Raw genomic sequence first — 22938 nt, 5'->3', positions numbered from 1 at the left:
AGCTGATAGAACAGGTTGGTGATCGCTGTGAAGTTTGCAGGAAGTACAGAAGGACACCAGCACAACCTTTGGCCAGGGATTTTAATGACATTGTGGCCATGGACCTTAAGATCTGGGATAAAGCAAATAATACATTTATTTTGCATTTTGTAGATTTAGCAACCAGATTTAGTCAATCAACGATTGTACGAAGTAAAGAAAAGAGAGTAATTTTGGATAAAATTGTGGAAAAATGGATTGGGACAGGAAAGGGTCCACCAGCAAAATTCTTTACGGACAATGGGGGAAAATTTGCAAATGATGAGTTTAGGGGGATATGTGTGAAAACATGAATATCAGAGTTATGAACACGGCTGCAGAAAGTCCGTTTAGTAATGGTGTCTGAGAAAGAAATCATGCTGTTATCGATGACCTGCTTTGGAAAATTTTGGGAGATCGACCAAACTGCATGCTAAATTCAGCTTTAGCATGGGCGGTACATGCAAAGAATTAATTGCAGATGGTTGGGGGCTATAGTCCTTATCAATTAGTGTTTGGTAGAAATCCTAAAATTCCCTCCATTTTGGATGACCAGCCTCCAGCTTGGGAAGGGACTACAATTAGCTCAGGTTTTGCTGAACATTTAAATGCGTTACATAGCAGTAGAAAAGCTTTTTTGGAAGCAGAAGTCTCTGAAAGAATTCGCAGAGCTTTAAGACATAATGTAGGGCCATCAGATGCCGTTTTTCAGCAAGGAGATATGGTATACTATAAGAGAGACAATTCTAATGAATGGAAAGGCCCAGGGAAGATCATAGGCATAGATGGCAAAACATTTATTTTGCAACATAGATAGAAGATAGAACAGTACAGCACAGAACAGGCCCTTCGGCCCTCGATGTTGTGCCGAGCAATGACCCTACTTAAACCCATGTAACCCGTATACCCGTAACCCAACAATCCCCCCATTAACCTTACACTACGGGCAATTTATCATGGCCAATCCACCTAACCCGCACATCTTTGGACTGTGGGAGGAAACCGGAGCACCCGGGGGAAACCCACGCACACACGGGGAGGACGTGCAGACTCCACACAGACAGTGACCCAGCCGGGAATCGAACCTGGGACCCTGGAGCTGTGAAGCATTGATGCTAACCACCATGCTACCGTGAGGCACTCTTTTCAGCGACTTCAGAGTATTATCATCCCCAAACCTGAAACTTGTGGAACTTTTAAATTCCTTAACCTTGTTACGATTTTCAGCATCCAATGAGTCCAGATAACATTTTAACCAGTCAATCCCACACACAGTAGATGTGCAGCCACTGTCCAATACAGCAGTTAAAAGATTCTGCAACCAGAACATGGTAATCAAACTGTTAGGGTACATTCATCAAGGATAACGGGTACCGATTACAAATTTTCAAATTTAGACAGAGCAGACAGACATGACTAGGAACCAGAGTCATCTGGTGCGCATGTGTTACAGAACTATGAGGACCAGTTAACTGATATAGACAGGGTTTTTGTAGAGGAACACGACACTTCTGATAAATTAGATCAGGCCATTTTTCTGAAAGGGCAACTGCCAAAGGTTGGTACAAAAGTGACATACTTGCCTGAAGGGTCTAGTCAATGGAAGGATGCAACTGTTATTAGTAGAGCAGGGAAGGCCACTGGAAAGTATAAACATTGGTTGAATGTATAGCATTCAGGGGAGGGAGTCAAGAGAATGGATAAGGAAAACAAAGTTTAAAAAATGGAGGGCACAGAAACGCAGTGCCAGTTCAGATAGTACATCGGATAGTGAACAGGTTCGCAGGAAAAGGTCAAGAACTATTGAAAGGACATCCCGCTACAGAAGAGAAAGATCAAGCAGTAGCAGTACAGAACGAGATACCAGGCAGGAAAGGGGACGTAGTTTATCAAGATCTTGGAACAGGAGTAAGACTACGAATACTAATAGAAGTAGAAGCCCACATGCACGTGAGATTTTGGTGGCTTCAAATAAATTAGATGAAAAAGTTATCCAAGATGCTAAACAGCAAGAATTGCATAGTTGGAATGAATTTGGGGTGTACACGGAAGTACCGGATAGGGGACAAAAAGCTCTATCCCACAGATGGATTTGTACAGAAAAGGTTCTTCCAGATGGAACTTATAAGGCAAAGGCCAGGCTTGTGGCAAGGGGATTTGAAGAAAACTTAGACGATCAGGACTTGAGGGTAGATTCACCTACAGCAGGAAAGGTTATTTTAAAGATCTTCTTGGCTCTATTAGCCACAAAGGCATGGGAATGCAAATCTATAGATATAAAAGCTGCCTTTTTGCAGGGGCATCAGCTCCAGAGAGACATTTTTCTACGTCCTCCTAAAGAAGCAGCTAACACAGAATGGGTATTGTGGGAGTTGAACAAATGTGTATATGGATTAAATGATGCATCTAGAGTGTGGTACTTTTCGGTAAGGTCAGTCTTGTTAAAGTTAGGCTGTTGCCAGTTGAAAGCAGATCCTGCAATGTTTTACTGGCACTATAAAGGAAATCTTGCTGGCATCTTCATGATGCATGTTGATGATTTTTTGTGGGGTGGGACTAGTGATTTTGAAGCCATTGTAATCTCTGGTTTGAGGAAAGAATTCAGGGTTGGAAGTCAGGCTTCAGGTGCATTTAAATATATTGGTTTGGAAATCGGACATACTCAGTTAGGGGCAACTTTACGTCAGCAATCTTACTTGGAAAGCATCAGCCCAATAGCAATTAGCCGTGACTGGGTTTCACAAAAAGATGCAATGGTTTTGGAGATAGAAAAAGAGCAACTGCGAAGTTTAATTGGGCAACTGAACTGGTTAGGAAGACAGACTAGACCGGACGTGAATTTTGATGTTTTAGAGTTGAGTACAAAGGTGAATGATCCCAAAGTGGAAGACATAATAAGAGCAAATAAAGTGTTGGCCAAACTAAAAATGCAGGAGTGTGTTTTGAAGTTCCCTGTTTTAGGTGATCCTAGGCATTTGAAACTCATAGTTTATAGTGATGCGTCCTATGCAAATTTATGTGATGGAGTTTCAAGCGCAGGAGGTTTTATAATTTTCCTTTTGGGGAACAATGGTAAATGTTGCCCTCTTGTGTGGGAAACAAAGAAAATAAGGAGAGTGGTCAAAAGCACTTTGGCTGCTAAGACGTTAAGCTTAGTGGAAGCGTGGATATGGCCTTTTATATAAGTCAGATATTGACAGAAATTTTGGGATTAGGGGATTTGGGTAATATACCTATTGACTGTCACATTGACAATAAATCCCTGTGGGAAACTGCACTCTACAAAAAGTGTCAATGAAAAGAGGTTACGGATAGACATCGCAAGTTTAAAGCAGATGTTGGACAGAGGGGAAATAACAAAAATTAAATGGGTTGACAGTAGCTATCAACTGTCAGACTGTTTTACGAAAAGAGGGGCCAGTTCACAGAAACTTTTAGATATTGTGAATGAAGGGCGCCTGTTTCTGTGAATGTTTTTTTTTCTTCTACTTAAAACAAAAACAGGGGGGAAATCAGGTGTGTGTTTTAGTTTCTTGAAATTTTAGTTTTTTGAAATGTTCTCACCTAATTGTTAAGAGACATTGCAATTAGTTGTCTCATTTATGTTAAGTGTTCAATGATTGTCTCATTTATGTTAAGGGGCTTCAAGTGGACTCTGGATCTTGTGATGTGATGATTGAGTTTAGTGCAGAGTCTGTTAAAGTGAAATAAAGGTGTTTGTGAAAAGGAGCTGGACTTTTGTCTCTTCATACCACAGCATCCATTTGTTTAACAGCTGCTACGTTTTAAATTCATCTTCCAAGAAACTTGTCAGCATTTCGGCCGTCCACCGAGAGGCCAAAGCCACAGCAGGGGCCTCCGCCATTTTGTCCACCACGAGGCGCGAGGGCCTTCTGAGTCCGGCAATTCTTTGCCCGACTGCTGCCTTGTATTATATTTGTTGGCCATTACTTTAATCTGGGGACCTTATCCCATCGAGCTAATCAAATTTCATCTCCAACATCACCCATAAAATGTGCGAAAAGGACCAAAAACAAAGTGCCCTAGCGGGAGCCACTGCGCGTGGGACTGCTCATCGCATAGCCACCACCAGAAGACTTATTCCAGATGTATTTAATTTAAATTCCTCCAGCTGTCATGTTGGGATCATGTCTTTGGAGCATTAGTTATGGCCTCTAGATTGTTCGTCCAATAATGTTACCATTATTGTTGGATTTTGCTTCCAATTTGTCAAGATGACTTGGTGTCATGATGGTATATCCTTTCAAAAGGGAGGCTCGGAACAGTCTTTGACCAATGCTGTATGCAGCCATATTCTTTTGCAGATCCTTAAACTGGCACGTGCACAGTATATGTCTGAATATCAGAGGAAACCTGTCTGGTCTGAGAATTTTAGCAGATCGGTACAGTGAGGCCGTTAGAAATTATAACTTCTTTCAAAGCATCGTTGCAGATTACTTTTAGCTAAATCAAATCCAGATACAATTTGCAGTATGCTGGGAGAGCAAGATGAAAAATGATGGAAGGCATCTCGAGTGGAGCATAAGAACTTGTTTCTATGCTGTGTATCCTGTTTTTAACTTATTCATTCTTGGAATGCAGGCTTTGCTGATAAAGCCAGCAATTGTTGCCCATCCCTAATTGCCTTTCAACTATAATAGTAATCTATATTGTCACAAGTAGGCTTACATTAACACTGCAATGAAACTACTGTGAAAAGCCCCTAGTCGCCACATTCCGGCACTTGTTTGAGTAACTTACTTGTTCGGTCATTTCAGAGGGCAGTTAAGAGTCAGCCGCATTGCTGTGGATTTGGAATTGCATGTAGGCCAGACTGGGTATGGAAGGCAGATTTCTTTCCTTAAAGGTTATTCGTGAACTAGATGGGTTTTAACAACCCTTTATATTCCAGATTTATTAATTAAATTCAAATCCCACCAGCTGTTGGGTGGTATTTGAGCCCATGTCTCCAGAGCATCGTTAGTCGAGTGACATTACCACTAAACGACCACCTCTCCAAGACCATGAAACCATTTATTCTCCACTGTAATTATCTTCCCAATATTGGTTTTCTCTCTCTGTGAGTCAACCAATCTGCTAACACCAATTTTAATTACTACACTTGACTATCCATTCCTGCATCTTTGGCTATCAGAGCCATCTGCTTTGTACTAGCTGATCAAGATTTAGTCTTTCAAAATTCTGTCTGGCTTGGTGAGCTGGCAATCAATCTTCTTGTCTCATATTACATCTTTCAGAGTTAAAGGTTTGACGTCTGTGTTGCAGGAGCTCGAATTTTGCTGACTCACAGATTTTCTATCGATATGATTTGCAGCTAACTGCTTGAATGAATGTGCATTTTTTTTTCTTGACCTGTGGCATATACTGCAGTTTGGAAGAAAACTAACAAGAAAAGTGACCGTGTTGTTGACCAAGAACCTTGTGTGGGAATCGCAACTTTTAATTTTGAATCAAATCACTTCTTTATTGTACACCATATAATACCCCACTGCTTATAGAGGTTCTATCATGCACTACATCGATTCTACCTTCCTTTGTTACCACTACAAGTTCACAAGCATAGGTTAGATTGTTAATACTTGCTAATAGTGGACTTGTGGATGACGTCACTGCCCAATTTAATTTGGCCAGGCACACGTGCGAATCGGAATCCATCTGCAAGCTGGAGGCTCGAGGCTTCTTCTGTGATGTTCTGCAGACTTTTGGAGGAAATTTACTTTTCATCCAGCTGCTACTTTATTAAGATTGCACACCATTCATGTTTATGTGGCTACACGGTATGGTATTAATTGCTATGTAGTAAACAAATTATTAATTACATTCATCTTTACAGATCATTCCTCAATTTGAGCACACAATCAAGGCTGATGTTTCTGTGCAGAACTGAGGGAGCACTGTGTTACCAGGAATGTGACATTAAATTAGTTCCTCCATAAAAGTTTCAGAAAGATGCCTCAACTTAACATACAGATAACCTTTGTTAAAATTTGAAACCATTTTGAAGTATATCTTATGAATACCCCTTTCCTTCTATAACACTAGTAGAGAAATCATGTGGTTTTGGCATGAAACTGAGGTCAAACATCCAATTTCGTGGGACTTTTAAGTGTTCAGTGCTTTGAGTCCCTAAAATATGTCCAATACTGTATTGTCTTGGATGGTATTCAGTTGTCACAGGTTGCATTAAACAAGCGTTGAGCCCATTGCGTATACTAATGAGGGACCCAACATACATTTAAGGAACCCTCTCTGATTCTATTGTACTCAGGTTTTCTTCATCTTAGTACAGCTTAACCAGTGGTCCTTAAAGGGACTGCCAACAAAAAGATAAGTTTTTAACTTGCCTTGTATGAAACCAGCATGTGCACTGCTGCTCCTTCTGGCTCCATAGAAATCTTGAGGATCATTACCAGCCAACTCTTACTCCCTTCCTGTTCTGCAGCAGTTGCAGTTGGCTCAAATTTGTGGGCTCTAAATCGGCCTAAAATAATTTCTAGGGTATTGATCAGTCAACCAAATGCGTGGTAATTTTGAAAAGGCTTCTTGGTCACATTAAGTGTCCATCGGTGCACACTTTAAAAAAAAACGAACAATGATTCTTGCAGCATTTAATACATTGTAACTACAAATGTGCAGGAGAGCACCTTCGTGCATCTTGAGCATGAGCATTCAAGTGAACGGTTTGTCAAGATTGCCTATTTATTCAGGAAACTTTTAAAAATAAGCACTTTTGGGGGGATTATCCGGTTGTTATTGGCAGCGGGATCTTCCAGTCCTGCAGATGCCGAACCCGTGCTATGGGTTTCCTGGTGACGTTTCGTGGATTCATTGGGAAATCTCATAGAAACACGCCGAGGGGGATATGGAAAATCCCCCCTTAAAGAAACAAATCTTTCATGAACTTTATAATCCGTGTAATATAATTTAAAATTTAGAAAATAATTTGTATTACAATTAGATTGGTTCCTGGTTGCTATAACGTAGAGGATCTCAAATAGGAGAGTACAGTGGTGATGGGCTGATCTAAAGACGTGCCACCACTGCAGTTTGCATAGCCGCTAGAGTTGTATTCTGGAGCTATCTTAGCTCTGCATAGGATTTTTGAATTCTAATTGTTTGAAGCAGATGTTAATCTTTGCTATCTTTCCAGATTCTTGCCTGAATTGATAGCTGCCATTTCACAATTTAAAAATATTTTTTTTCAAATTGAAGAGTTCCATTTACCCTGAGACAAGCTGGCAATTTACTGAATTCGGAGTCCAGAATCTCCAAAGGCTGAGGGGGGGTTCCTCAGCAAAATTAAGTTTTGGAACCTCTGCTTTAAGGTTAAGATTAAATAGTGTTGTGTGCAAGGTGGGATTGTGTTCCAAGATGCATTGTTATAAATCTGAGAAGATTTTCATAACTTGCTTTTCTTTTCCCTTTATTGCAGAATTTGACAGAGGACGTTGGCCAAGACGACCAGCAATCAGGTATGTATGTGATCTTTTCCGTAAGCCAACGGGATAGTCACATGAAAATATAGTTTTCCTGCATCCAGGCAGATGTTTGAACTTGCTTAGGTAACTTGACAGCTATGAATCACTGTCTTTGAATGGGATAACTCCAATGATAAAAGCAAAATACTGTGGATACTGGAAATCTGAAATAAAAACAGGAACTTCTGGGAAAATTCCAAGCACAAGAAGTCATACTGACTCAATGTTAATTTTTGATTCCCTCTGCACAGATGCTGCCAGACCTGCTGGGTTTTCCCAGCATTTTCTGTTTTTATTAACTCCACTGATAACTGCTTTTGAAAATTTGTGGGACATGCACATTGCTGGGCACACATGGAGATATTTGCATAGTTACCGTGACCTCTGTCTTGCCATGATCGATGAAATGCAGTTTGAGAAAATCTTATCTTTGAATGCTGGAAAGTAACATACAGTTTGAATGTAGGTCCTGGATGCCATCTAAATAAAGGAAAATTAGTGCATGTATGTGATTGCCTTGGGGTGCTTTTTTGTGGCTAATGGAATGCAATTAAAACTTCCATTAATGTTTAATTTTCAAAGAGGAATGGGGGGGACATTTTGTTTAATTGATATGATGAACCCACCAGAGAGTGATCATGAATACATTGATAACTCTGGCGCCTGTTCAGGTATACAGAAGGAGAATTCTGAATGTCCAAATTACTGAACAGCATGTCCCACAAGTCCGAAAGACTTGCTGTTAGGTAATTTGGACATTCTGAATTCTCCCTCTGTGTACCCGAACAGGCACCGGAATGTGGCGACTGGGGCTTTTGCACAGTAACTTCATTGCATTGTTAATGTAAGCTTACTCGTGGAAATTAAAATTATTATTATTATTATTATACTTGGTAAGATAAGTGTGTTCCTGGGCATTGACATCAGACACCATGGCTGGATTCTCCCATTTTGAGACCGTGTCCCCACGGCGGCGTGGGAACGGTAACCAGGCAACGAGAGATGAGCAATAAATGCTGGCTTAGCCAGCAACGCCGACATCCCACAGAATGAATCAAAAATGGTGTCTCTGACCTAAAATCATGGTGTCCGATGTCAATGAAGATTCCAGGACACACCATCTTCTGCTGAATGTTAGCTACTGTGCCCCGACTTAGTTGATGTTGAACATCACAAAGAAAAACAGGTGAATAAAACGCAACCTTGAACATGTGGGATCAGTGGGCAAGTATTGGATGAGCTTTAATTGGGCTGCAAGTAGAATACCAAGAGTAGCAATTAAGGGTAGCTATCCTTTTGACAAAATGTGCAAGATGTTGTTCCGCAGAAGTTGGTGCTAGGACCACTGTTGTTCGCAATTTACTTCAAATATTTAGACATGGAAATTTTATTTCTATTTCAGAATTTGTGAATGATGCTAAATTTGGGATCTAATGTTGAGGAAGAATGTGGCAAAATACAAGACAACATTAATAAACTTTCAGAATTGGCATGCAATTGGCAAGTTAATTTCAATATAGATAGTTTTGAATTGATATATTTTGGTAGAAAGAAATATGGAAAGCAACATACTGTGTGGATAATGAGTTTTTTAAGTTGACTGCAGGACCAAAGCGATCTAGGGGTAAGATGCACAAATTTCTAAAAGTGGTGATATGGGTAAATCGGGCTAGTTTACAAGCGCTGATGTTCATTTCCAAAGTGATTATATTAGAGAAGAAGTTGAACTTGTATAGACCCTTGGTAAGACCACTTGGAAAACAGTAACAGTTCTTGTCTCCTTGCTATGATAGGGACATGGGGCACTGGAGAAGGTGGGAAAAAATTCACCAAGTTGGTAAGATCTGAGAACACTAGAAAAGGATGAACAGGTTGGGATTTTTTTTCTAGAACAACAATGTGAGGGTGACCGACTTGAGATCTTTAAGGTTATGGAATGACTTCATTGGGTAGACAGAGAAAATGTTTTCATTTGGGGAATCCAAAACTAGAGATCATAAATTTAACTGTTAATAAATGTGATCAGAAATTCAGGAGAAATTTTCTACCTGAAGTGTGGTAAAAATGGAGCAACCACAAAATGGTTAGGCATAAATGTTTTATGGGGAGGCAATCGCACGAGGAAGAAGGGAATAGAAGGATACAGAATTCCAGTGGCGTTGTCAATTGCTGTCTAAATGTTTTACCTAATTGAGTGTTGTGAGCTTATTAAGACCCCTGAGTCTTTCAACGCCATTCTTATCTCTAGCATTTATGGAGTACATTTTTCCTTCCTATGTACTTTACATCTGCCTGCAATAAATGTTACTTGTCATTGTTTGGTATGTCATTCAGCACATTCTCTAAGTTCTGTCTCTTTGATTTCCTTCTTTAAGTTTGGTTACAGCTGTAAATTTGATCACTTTGCATTGAGTTTTTGAATATAAGACATTGATGTAAATTAGAAACAGCAATCAGATCTGAATTTTGATTCTTCAGGTCACCTCACTCAGTTACTTCCCTACCCCATTCTTTCGCCCCCTGACTTGTATGTTACCCATTCAGTCTTCCAGTTAATTTCCCATTCATAGTCACTATCCTTCAGTCTTCACACCTTTCGGCTTAAGGTTGTAAGTGTAAGAGCCATATTATTGTAGCTCCCCCTTTTTGAGATCCTCCATAATAGAGTAACCCATGCAACCTACCTTGAACCTGTCCAACGTTTTCTGATTGGGTAACCCCCTCATCTCTAGAATCATTTGAGTGAACCTTGTCTGAACATGTTCTAATGTAATTATTTTCTTTCTTAAATAAAGAGACGAGAACTGTCCACAGTATTGTACAGCTATAGCAAAACATCCTTCCTTTCCTATTCCATTCCCCTTGTCATAAACAACAGCATTCTATTTGCCTTCCTAATCGTTTGATGTACCTGCATACTAACCTATTCTGATTCATGTACCAGGACACCTGGATTCCTCTGTACCTCTGAGTTCTTCATTCTCTCTCCATTTGGATAATATGCTGTTTTTTTAAATTTTGCCTGATAAAGTATTAAAGTTTATATTTTTCCATATTATACTTCATTGCCAATTTTTTTCCCACTTGCTTACCCTATCTATGTTTATTTGCCGACTCCTTACATCCTCTTCACAACTCACTTTCCTACCTATCCATGTGTCATCAAATTTAGCAGTTACACATTTGATGCCATCAAGTCGTTAATATAGTTTCGAGGCCACAGCATTTATCCCCTGTGGCACTCTGTTCATTATATCGTGCCAAACTGAAAATGACCCATTGATGCCTACTGTTTTCGGTTAGCTGATCAATCCTCTGTCCATGCTAAGGGCTCTTATTTTGTGTAGTAACCTTTGATGTGATATCTTGTCAAATGCCTTCTAGAGATGCAAGTACAGCACATCCACAAGTTACCCTTTATCCATGTTGTTTGTTACTTCTTCAAAGAACTCTAATAAATTAGTTAAACTGTTATTTCCCTTGCGCAAAAACATGTTGACTCTGCTTAATTGCACTGAGATTTTCTAGCGCCCCAATATATCGTAATGGAGCGATGGCTAAGAAAATAGATGTCAGAAACCTAGGGCTGGATTCTCCTGCTGCGTATGCCCAGCGATCGGAAAAGTCCGCTTGAGGCCAATGGATTTTTCCATTGTCGGTATCTCGCCCGTGGTGTTCTTGCGGCAAGCGGGGCGGGAAAATCCAGCTAGTTAAGGAAACTAGAGAAGTTTCCAAGAAGTCTTGAGTTAACGGAACACAGGAAACTGGGAACCAGAACAGATTACAGTTCAGTAAGGTCACAGAGTTGAAAAGGCATTGGATTGTAAGAGACCAGAAAGGTATCTGCAGTAGTGCTAACGTTTGTGAGAAATTACTGCAGATTGGGGGACATTATTTGAAATAAATGTGGAAATCGGTAACTGGACCTCAGTTTGTGTAAAAACCTTTAAGACAAAGGATACCTGAAGGGAGAGCTGTAAAACCTGAAAGCGAAATCTTGATAGAAGCAGCAGAGAGGAAAGCATAAATTAAAAGAAGATTGAAAGTGTGACTTTTGACAGCGGAATTTAAAATAACTCGGTTGGAAGCCAGAGTTCAGTGAGACAAGGTGGTTTGTGGTCTAAGAATCATCTGGGGGGAATTTGAGGCAAAATCCACAGACATTCACTTGGATTCAGAGAGAGGAGTGTGTCTTACTTTGTGGTCATGAGACCATTGCAGCTTTAGGTGTATTTTATAATCTGTGTTAATCTTAAAATCCGTGTGTAATTGTTAAACTATGGTGGGAGTAAAAAAAGTATTGTGTAATAATCCACCATTTCATGTTTACTAAGTTATTTTTTTTCTTGTTAAAACTAATTAGTGGTCCCTTGACTCTGTTCCTCAACATTTTATAAAAAAAAGTAAAAGTTATGAGCCAGGGTTCCAATCTTGAATCTTCCCGTCCTACTACAACATCAACTGGGATCGTAGCACCGAAATGCATCTTTGCTGAGTGTTACAAAATATCTCCTTAAATGTTTGCTACTCCATCTCTGTTGACTTATCCCTTAACCTAGTTTCCCAGTTCTCTTTCGCCAGCCCTGGCTTCATACTGCCATAATTGCCCTTATTTAAGCTCAAAGCACTAGGCTTAGACACATCCTTCTCCCTCAAACTGAATATGAAATTCACACAGGTTATGATCACTGTTACCTAGGTTCATCTTTGCTATGAGGTCAGTAATTAATCCTGTCTCGTTCCCCATCTACAGATCCAGAATAGCCTGCTCTTTGGTTGGCTCCAGCATGTGCTGCTTTAAAACATTTGTCCTGAAAATGTTCTATGAACTCCTCTTCCAGGCTACCTTTGCCATTCTGATTCGCTCAATTTGTATGTAGATTAAAATTACCTTTCTCTCCAGCATCTAGTAATTCTTCCCGGATACACCATCCTACAATGTGGTTACTGTTGGAGGATCTATAAACCACTCCCACAAGTGATTTTTTTTGCCTTTAATATTTCTCATCTCTACCCAAACTGATTCTTCCATTTTGATCTTTGATAACTAAGATTATCTCTCTCCATTGTACCCATGATGTGGCGATGCCGGCTTTGGACTGGGGTGAGCACAGTAAGAAGTCTTACAACACCAGGTTAAAGTAAAACAATTTGAAACAAACTTGTTGGACTTTAACCTGGTGGTGTAAGACTTCTTACTGTATTGTACCCATGTTTCCTTCATTACTTGAGTTACGCTTCTTGTCATGTTCCCTTAAATATTCAGATCACAGCCTTTTCCATCTTCTTACCATGTATTTGTAATGGCTATCAGATCATACATATGAATTAACAGCTCGAATAGGAACAATTTTGTTTTTCTGAATGCATTGCACATTCAGATACAGCCTTCAATTTTGTTGTTTTACCATTTTTGCAATCTCTACTGTTGGTGCACTAAGTTTGTGTACACATTCCCTTCCTACAATGCTCTGATTCTCATATCTCTTTTTACTACATTTCTCTCTTGCCTTGTGTTCTCTCTTTAATTGACCATGCCTTCCCACACTTAACCCCATGCCCACGCTATTTAGTTTAAACGCCCCTCCACTGGCTCAAGTATATGACTCACCAGAACACCAATCTTATAGTGTGGCGAGAGAAACAGAGTTCAGTTTCTCAGCTAAACAAAATAAATGGTTCATTAAATAAATTCAATAAATGGTTCACTGGTTCATTCCTCAGGGCAATACCATAACCAATTAAAGTCTAGCTGCCTAGTTTAGATTTTCAACAATGCTTCACCGTTAACTGTCAGTCACCATGAGCTGATGCATTCTCCATGGCATCACCCAATTGCCAATCAATCAGCACTCTTATACAGTATAAAGTTGTTGTTTCCCCTGACATTGGTATTCTTGTGATTGTTCTGATGAGTGCAAGACGAAAAGCTTTGACAAAATGTCTTTTTTCAGCAATACTCAAAGTTCTGTACTATCAAACAGCTATTTATATACGCATCTATTTATATATCCAACTTTCTAAGTGGGACCGAGAGTCCAAGAGTGTGTTTCCTATCTCATACCAATGTGAATTAGCTTGAAAGGATAATGAAGGAGGAGGGTTCAGTCGTTGTGATTCATGTTGAGAACAAGAACATACAAAAGGGTATCCAAGAGGTTCTGTGTGGAAAGTGCCAGAACCTAGGGCTTTTTTTTTTAAAAGGAGAAAGGACCTGAAGTTATGCTGTGAGAAAGATGTGTTCCATTTTGTAGAACATTGGCACCATACTGGAACAGAAAGAAACTACCGTTGGGACAGGTTACATCTGAACCAGGCTGGGGCCAGGGTCATAATAAAAAAAAATATGTTGGGCACAAGAACCTTAAATTGATAAATGATGTGGCGGGTTCAGGTAGAGAGGCTTTTCACAGTAACTTCATTGCAGTGTTAATGTAAGCCTACTTGTGACAATAATAAAGATTATTATTAAATGGTAGTATAGAAACAAACAAAAGAGAGAAACAGACAAATGATGCAATAGTCTTTACTTGTAAATGGAAAGCTAAGATATTTACGGTAACTAAACCAGGAGGGTGAAATAATAAACATGTAAATAGAACATTAGAGCAGGAGGTTTGGTTAGGGTGTGTGGCCCAAATAAGCGCACTCTATGCAAACACTTGGGACTCGATTCTCCGGAAATATTTCCAAGTGTTGTAGCGAGCGGGAATTGCCACGCGTTTCCAGGCACTCGATCCAGTGAAATCGGGAATACAATTCAACGTTAATTGATCCACTTAAAGGGGACTCGCGGGCTTCTCGCCGCAAATAATGCCTGGCCAGCTGATTCGCCTGGATTGCGCGCACCAGCCCTTCTGTTAACAAGGTTGAGCAGCACTTAAACTGCACTTGCTCAGACAATCCCAGGCAGCTCACAATAATGGCGGCGAGGAGACCGACCCCAAGATTCGGAGATGCTGACCTAGAGAGGCTCCTGGACACAGTGGAGGCCAGGAGGAATGTCCTGTTCCCCCAGGGAACCTGGAGGGTGAGCCACAAGGCAGCCAGTTCTGCTTAGGATGAGATGGTGGCAGCCATTAGTTCCAACAGTGTCCAAGAGAACTGGCTGCAGTGCAGGAAGGTCAACGACCTACACCGGGCAACACGTGATGTGATTACACCCCCCCCCCCCCACCCCCAAGGGAGTATCCACCCCCTGCAACTCTCCAAGTGACCCCCAACCCCGCCTTCACACCCGTCTCCCGCCACTGAACCACGCGTGTGTGGCTAACGATGCGCTCTTTGTGTCTCATCAGGAAAAGCTCCCCCACAATAGACGGGCTCCATCCGGGTGACCTGTCAAACGTGAGTAGTATTGCCTTGCTGACTGACCCAACCCTCCCACTGACCACATGTCCATTCTCCTGCATGTCCTCCAGCCAACAGCGACAGCCCATCCTGGCTGGCCCCCCTCCTGACTCCGAGGAGTACGCTTTGGAGGCGAGCTTCGAGGGTGCCGTTGTGGTCGCGGCACAGCCATCGGCCCCCACCCTCCACCAGCGCAGATACACAAATCTCGGTGGGACATGTTAGCGGTCAGGCTCCTGGGGCACAATCTGGTGAGCACCACACTGCTGATGGTGTATATCAGGTGGAGGCAAGAACCCCAGGCAAGACAGCAGTTGGAGGGCTGATGGATCCAGCTGGATCCCAGCCTGATACTGAATCTCTGGAAGTGGGTTACCCAGAGTTGATGGAGACGATAGGGAGCGGCCGGGACATTCAGGGTGAAGTGTCAGCGTCACTCCAGCAACTCCATAGGCACTTGGAGGAGTCCCAGAGGCTACGGGAGCAGGAGATGGCGCCGGCAATGAATGGCACCGAGGCCAACACTGCTAGGGTGGCGAACACAGTCGAGAGCCCGGTGCATGACGTCGGCATCATGAATGAAGGTGTCCAAGGCGTCGCACAGTTGGTGACAGCCATGGCTGAGGGTCTCGGCAGAATGTCTGACTCACTGGGGGATGTTACCCTGTACCAGGCTAACCTTGATGAGGTTCTGCGGGACATGTCCTGCTCTCAGATGGGAATGGCTCATCCCAGTCGCAGGTGGGCATGGCTGTGGCACTGCAGAGCATGTCCCACTCATTGAGGAGCATTGCTAAGGGCGTCGACACCATGGTGTGGACCATGGGGAACTTCCAGGTCTGGCATGTTGCAGGGGCAGCCAGGGCTCAAACCAGCTTCCCCTAATTACCAAAGTGAACACCAGGGCCCTTCGGGCACCAATCAGGAGGAGGGGGCCTGGTTGCCAGGCCGGACCCGTCCCATGGAGTTGCGGCGGTGGTCACCAGCTCCCCAACGTCCACCCCTCTGATGAGGCCGTGCCTCGCAGGCAGCACACGGGGCAGGGCGGCAAGGCTGTGCATGTGCCACCGACAAGTGAGCCGGGGTCTCTGGCCCCAGAGGACGCCCGCCAGTGGCATCGAGGGCCATGGGACATGCTGGCTGCCTCCACCTCAGATGTGCATCTTGGGGAAACACCAAAACGTAATGGTAGAGCTAGGAGGGCCAAGAACGTGGAGGATCACCTGAGGGGGTGTAGGTAGGGGGGGATGGGGGGGGGGGGGGAAGCATTATCAGGAATGGGGTATTGTACAGCACATTAAACACCTTCTTGCACAACCATAATGATGCCTCTGTCACTTTCTTCCGCAATGCGGCTGATCCCCGGACCCTTTACCCATCTCTCCAGGCAACCCCACCCCCTGTGACGCTCACCCAGCCTCCGGTTGTAGACATCCCCTGGTTGTTCGGATGTTGGCTGCTGCTTGTGTAGTGTTGCCTCCTGCAGTGTCCAGTCATCAAGGTGCAATTGGAATGCTTGGCAATGATTCCCACATGCTACATGCCCACCTACCAAAGGAATCCACTTGGCATGTGCCAGGTGCTCACTTACCCACGATTGTCAATTCCCTATTAGCCTTCGGCCTGCAGCCAGAGTCCTCGGTAATCGGTGGGGCAGATGGGCAAGGGATGGGGTTGGGATCCAGGGGGTGATACGGTGGTGCTGCGAGCGATTTTCCCCTCCCCCATGCGGAGGGTTCTCCACCCCCTGCTGAGCACTGGGATGGCAAGCCCAGCACACCCTTGCTCTTTGCTTGTGAGCAAAGATTGCTACTCACCTCCTCGGCTCTCCACAGAAGCCCTTCTGCCAGGTACACGTTTTCCAAAAGGAGCACTAATCTACTCCAGCGTGACCACTTGCTGGGGACACCACTGAATGATGGGAGGCCATTGGATATGGGGTACGCTCATGTTGATTGTATGGAAATGGGACTTGAGTGGTGATAATTGGTTTCTCGCCACACAATGGCGAGATCCCGATTTCTCCTACGGGAATGGGTTGGTTGCATCGCAAACTGTTTGCCACCTGGCGCGGATCTCATTTTTGGCACCTCCTGCTATTCACCGGCCTTGCTACGCATGATGATCGCGCCCTTGGTGTGCAAATGTTAAGGGCATGGCTGATGGTAAACGTTGGATTACTCAACTGCCCTCAACTGTATATTTCAATTTTTTGAGGAAAGAGTTGAAATCTCAAGAATGATGGACATAGTTCTCCGTCCTGGGATGCCCGATGGGATGGAGATCGAGCGTCGTGGGGAAATCTGAATCGGCGCCCGGACACGATGCCCCCCCCCCTCCTCCCCTCCTCCTTTGCTGGCTGACGACAACGAGGTCCACGATGTGTGCTGGCAGGGGGATGTAAGTAAATGCAAATAGGTCTTAATGACCCATTTGCAACAATTTAGCGGGCTTGGCACCCTATTCTCCGGCCTTGCGTGATTCTCCAGTCCCTGTGGCCGGATATCAGCAATTGTGAAACTGACGTACATGATGGACTTCACAGTGGGCCAAGGGGGATATAAGTGCATTCCAGTCACTCAAATCTGTGGTTTCACGTCAGGTACCCCTCTTTGATGTGGTCAATGTTTACAAACATTGGGGTTTTACCACTTAGACCACTGAAGCATGAAAGGATATGAATAGATTAAAGCTGCAGATGTTTTTTTTTTTACAAGCTGTCAATCACAGACCACTATTGGAAAGCTATTAATGGCTTGCAGATAGTGGATCTGTGGGATCCAGACGCAGGCACAGCTGCTCTCCTTTGAGGAATGGGCACCTGGAACTGAAAGGTAAGTATTACAGCTATGATGCTTTCCACGATCCCTGTCTGGACTACTCTATAGCTTCCTGACAGGCGTCCCTTTTCTGAGTGGGTTTCTGGTATGTGGAGGGGCTTCCTTTAGGCAGGAGGTCCCTGTAGGGGTCACCCTATTATAGGGTTCCGTGGGGTGGGCGGGGGTGGTGCCCCCCCCCCCCCCCCCCCCCCCCCCCCCCATTACATGGGCCACTGGTCAGCTCCCCTATTGCAGGGTTCCCGGGGGCTGGTCAACCCTATTACAGGGGTCCCTTGGGGGTGGGGTGTTGTCACGTCATCCCCGTACTTGGAGGTGTGGGGGGTGGGGGGAGGCCTGTTGTCTTGAGTTGGGGGTGGTCGGCTGGGCCAATGGAGGGGGACAGGGCTGATGGCCCGAAAACAGGATTCCCTGAAGAAATTTGCATGGTCTGGAATGCTGAATTGCATCTCACTTTGCGGCCGCAAGGGGATCGTAAAACTAGTCTCCCAAAAGGAGAATCGCACCCGTTGTGCCAGTGGTTTTGTGATCATTTTTTAAAATAATAAAATGTTTATGAAACAATAAAATAAACAACAATAAAGTCAACTAGAAGTATGCTGAACTGAAACAATGACTCTGCACAGTATCACTAACTTTACCCAGTTCCAAACACTTTTTTACTTCTCGCCAAACTTCCAGTATCAGTTACCACATCAGGCAGTTACATCTCTTTGGGTGATACTTCTGAGGTAGAACAAAACAACTTGTTTTTCAAGCTAGGCTTTCTTCACAGGCACAGCTTTCTTGGAGTTAAAACAGCTATTCCTGCTGTTGGCCGAGGTCTCAAAACAGCTCCCCTCACAACGATTGAATGTTTCTGATATACAAATTTTCTCTTTCGACCTTTATTTATCTGAATGAATCTCTTCAGAAGTCAAACTTGCTTATCTTTATTTTGTGAGTCTAACTTTTAGAATGTAAATGCAAAGTTCACACCTTGTCTCCTCCTTTGCCCCTCGAGCACCCTACTCAAATCTTTGCCTTGGGTAAACATCTGTTTGCAGTGTTGCTAGGCTCATCAACCTAAAAGTATTAGTTCCATTCTCACAACTAAAATGTCCCTGCCTTTAAGTAGCTTATATTTTCCAATAATTAATTAAAAATATATAACCAGCAGAAAACATTCCAATATATTGAGTTTACCTGATATTTTCACATCACTATTTTCCCTGGCAGTAAGGAACAATTTGAATCCATTGTCGGTGCAATTTAAACTTTGAAGGCAAGACATGATAACCATCACGGAGACATTGCTGCAAGATGGTTTGGACTGGGAGCCAATTATACCAGGATATAATTTAGGGGAAAGAAAGGAAAAATGTGAGAAATAGCCTTGGTGATTATGGCTAAAGATCACTTCTAAAATGAGAAAGGACATAAATGAGAGTTAATGCAAGCATTGGAAACGTCATGGATAGATATGAGAAATGGGGAAAAGGAGTTTAAGACTTATCATAATTGTTCATGGACCCCCCTGGATGATGGATATGCAAGGATTAAATAAGTATCAAGCAAAGGCAAAGAAATTTCAATGGGGAATTTTAACTTAACGTATAGATTGGGACAAGCAGCCCAATATCTGTCAGAAGTTGTGACTGTCTCATGTGTTCACTAGCTTCCTGCAGCAATGTATCGTGGAACCAAAAAGTAGGCCGATTTATCATTGAGCCAGATTTAGTTAACTGTCTGATGGTACGTGAACATTTGTCAAATGGTGATCATAATGTGATTGAGTTCAATGTGAAATAATTATTACATTTCTAGATTTAGGGACCCGAACTTCAATGAGAAGAGTCTGTTCATCATAAAATGACACAAAGATAGGTACCACAGCTTAGGAAGGATAGATTGTCCTTGGAGGGAGTGCAACCCAGACTCCAAAAGTTAAAATATAAAGAGAGGTTACAAATTTGGGTTGTATTCGCTGGAATTTAGAAAGTTAAGGGGTGATTACCCCTTTTCGAAATATTAACAGCAACAGATATAGTTGATAGTTGTGTAACCTAGGTGCACAGTCAAGAAAGGTTAGAGCCAGACCTTTTAAAAGTAGTAAGAAAACACTTCTATGTGCAAAGTGTGCTTGAAATTTGGAACTCTGTTCCACAAACAACAATTGATGCTAAATTAATTAATTTTAAATCTGAGATTTGACAATAAAAAATTATTAAAGATATTGGGGAAGGGGGAAAGATGGGAATATAGGAGTTAGAACCTCATTGAATAACAGATCAAAATGGCCTGCTCCTGTTTCCATAATCCACTGAGTCCACTTGATTGGAGCTCCCATCACTGCACTCTATCCTGCCCCTGTACCATTGGCACACTGGTTGTAAACGTTCGATTTACAGGCTGTACGACAACAAATTACCATACTTGTTTTGACTCCCAACACTGAACCCTCTGACTTCAATCACGGAGAAGGATACACAACCATATCATTTGGTTAGAGATAAAAGAACAATACAGCACAGGAACAGGCCCTTCTGCCCTCCAAGCCTGCGTCGACCATGGTACCTGCCTAAACTAAAACCGTTGGCACTTCTGGAGTCCGTATCCTTCCATTCCCACCCTATTCATATATTTGTCTCGATGTCCCTTAAATGCCACTATCACACCTACTCACACCACCTCCCCAGGCAGTGTGTTCCATATATTTACCACGCTCTGTTTAAAAAGAAAACTTGCCTCGTACATCTGTTCTAAACGTTTCCCCACACACTTTGAACCTATGTCCCCTAGTACTTGATTCTCCTACCCTAGGAAAGAGCATCTGACTATCCACCCTGTCCATGCCACTCATAATCTTGGAGACCTCTATTGGGTCACCTCTCAACCTCCGTCATTCCAGACCGTGAGAACAGACCGTGCTTATCTAACCTCTCATAGTTAATTTTCTCCGTACCAGGCAACATCTTAGTAAACCGCTTCTACACTCCAAAGCATCCACATCCTTCTGGCAATGTGGCGACCAGAATTGTACACAATATTCCAAATGAGGCCTAACTAAGGTCCTGTACAGCTGCAACATGACTTGCCAATTTTTATATTCAATGCCCTGACTGATGAAGGCCAGCATGCCGTATGCCTTCTTGACCACCTTATCCACATGTGTTGCCACTTTCAGTGATCGGTGGACATGTCCACCCAGATCTCTCTGCCTGTCAGTATTCGCAAGCGGTCTACCATTTATTGGGTAATTCCTACATGCATTGGACCTTACAAAGTGCATTACCTCACACTTATCCAGATTAAAACAGAGATGAGGAGGAAATTCTTCAGTCAGAGCGTGCTGAAGCTGTGGAGCTTTTTGCCGCAGAAGGCTGTGGAGGCCAAATCACTGAGTGTCTAAGTCAGAGATAGATAGGTTCTTGATTAATAAGGGGATCCGGGGTTATAGGGAGAAGGCAGGAGAATGGGGATGAAATCAGCCATGATTAAATGGCAGAGCGGACTGAGTGGCCTAATTCTGCGCCTGTGTCCTATGGTCCAAACTCCATCTGCCATTTCCCCGCCCAAGACTCCAACCAGTTTACATCCTGCTGTATCTTCTGACAATCCTTTTCACTATCCGCAACTCCCCAATTTTTGTGTCGTCTGCAAACTAACTAATCAGACCAGCTACATTTCCTTCCAAATCACTTGTATACACCACAAACAACAAAGGCCCCAGAACTGATCCCTGTGGAACACCGCTAGTCACAGCCGTCCATTTCAGAAAAGCACCCTTCTACTGCTACTCTCTGTCTTCTGTGCCTAAGCGAGTTATGTATCCAACTTGCCAGCTCTCTACTGATCCAAGGTGACTTCACCTTTTGTCCCAGTCTACCATGAGGTACCTTGGCCGGGATTCTCCCCTACCCTGCGGGGGGTGGGGGGGGGGGGGGGTTCCGGCGTATTGGAGTGGCATCAGCCACTCCGGCATCTGGCAGCCCTCACGTTGAGGGGCTAGGCCCATGCCGGAGTGGTTGCCGCTCCGCCGGCCGGCGCAAACGGCCTTTGGCGCCCCGCCAGCCGGGGCCGAAAGGCCTTCGGCCGGCAGAAGTCCGCAGAATCGCTGGTGCGTCAGCGGCTGCTGATGTCATACCGGCGCATGTGCAGGGGAGGGGGTCTCTTCCACCCCCACCATGGTGAAGGCTATGGCGGGGCGGAAGAAAAAGAGTGCCCCCCACGGCACAGGCCCGCCGGCCGATCGGTTGGCCCCGATCGCGGGCCAGGCCATCATGGGGCACCCCCTGGGGTCAGATCGCCCCACGCCCCCCTCCAGGACCCCGGAGCCTGCCCGCGCCGCCAATCCCGCCGGCACCAGAGGTGTTTTGATTCCCGCTGGCGGGAAAGGCATGTCAGCGGCGGGACTTCGGCCCATCGCGGGCTGGAAAATCGCCACGGGGGACCGGCGCGGCGCGATTCCCGCCCCAGCCGAATCTCGGGGGGCGGCGAATTCGGGACACGGCGGGGGCGGGATTGACGCCGGCCCCGGGCGATTCTCCGACCAGGGGTCGGAGAATTCCACCCCTGGTCAGAGATTTATTCTCTCGGCCATCAGCTAGTGGGGAGTGATGGAGGAGCAAATTTGCAGGGAAAGTAGAGGGATGCAAAAAAATATAAAGCAGTAATATTGAGGGGCGTCATTACCACCTCTGCTTGTATTAGGATAAAGTGCAGAGTGGGGAGGAAGAGTTTCTGAAGTTCAGCCCATTGTGGAAGCAGGCATTGCTGGATCTGCTTCTAAAAGATGAGCTGGGTCAAGTGGAGCAAGTGCCCGTCGGGGAATATTTAAGACTCATTGACCATAGCATCATGAGATCTAAGTTAGTTACGAAAAAGAACAAGGAACAGTCCGGAGTAAAAATATTTTTCAAGGGGGAGGCTAATTTTGGAGGTTTGAGAGCAGACGTGTACGAGGTAAATTGGAATCAAAGATTGCAGGTAAAACTGTAATAGATCAATGGATGGCTATTAAAGCGGAGATAGCGGGAATCGTGGAGATACAGTCTTACAAAGCGACAAGGTAGGAAAACCGAAGACAAAAGCTCCCTGGCTTAAAAAAAAGACTAAGTAGGATGAAACAAAAAACGGTGAACATGACAGATGTCTGGTTGATAATACAAGTGGCTGAGGCATTAAATGAACACTTTAAATTTGCCTTTCCAAGGAACGTGATGTTTCTGAAGTCAGTGAAAGAAGAGGTAGTT

At 43.8% G+C, this 22938-nt stretch overlaps 1 protein-coding gene across 1 annotated transcript in view; it reads left to right on the top strand.

The window, feature by feature from the left end:
* Positions 1-22938, top strand: part of dcun1d4 (DCN1, defective in cullin neddylation 1, domain containing 4 (S. cerevisiae)) — a 126850-nt gene that overhangs the window by 44077 nt on the left and 59835 nt on the right. Inside the window, 1 exon segment of the mRNA XM_038791200.1 lies at positions 7472-7511. Coding sequence (XP_038647128.1) covers positions 7472-7511 — 40 coding nt within the window.

Source organism: Scyliorhinus canicula, chromosome 3, assembly GCF_902713615.1.
Source record: "Scyliorhinus canicula chromosome 3, sScyCan1.1, whole genome shotgun sequence".
Lineage (NCBI taxonomy): Eukaryota > Metazoa > Chordata > Chondrichthyes > Carcharhiniformes > Scyliorhinidae > Scyliorhinus > Scyliorhinus canicula.
Note: the sequence above shows the minus strand (reverse complement) of the source record. Positions and strands in the feature narration are given on the sequence as shown.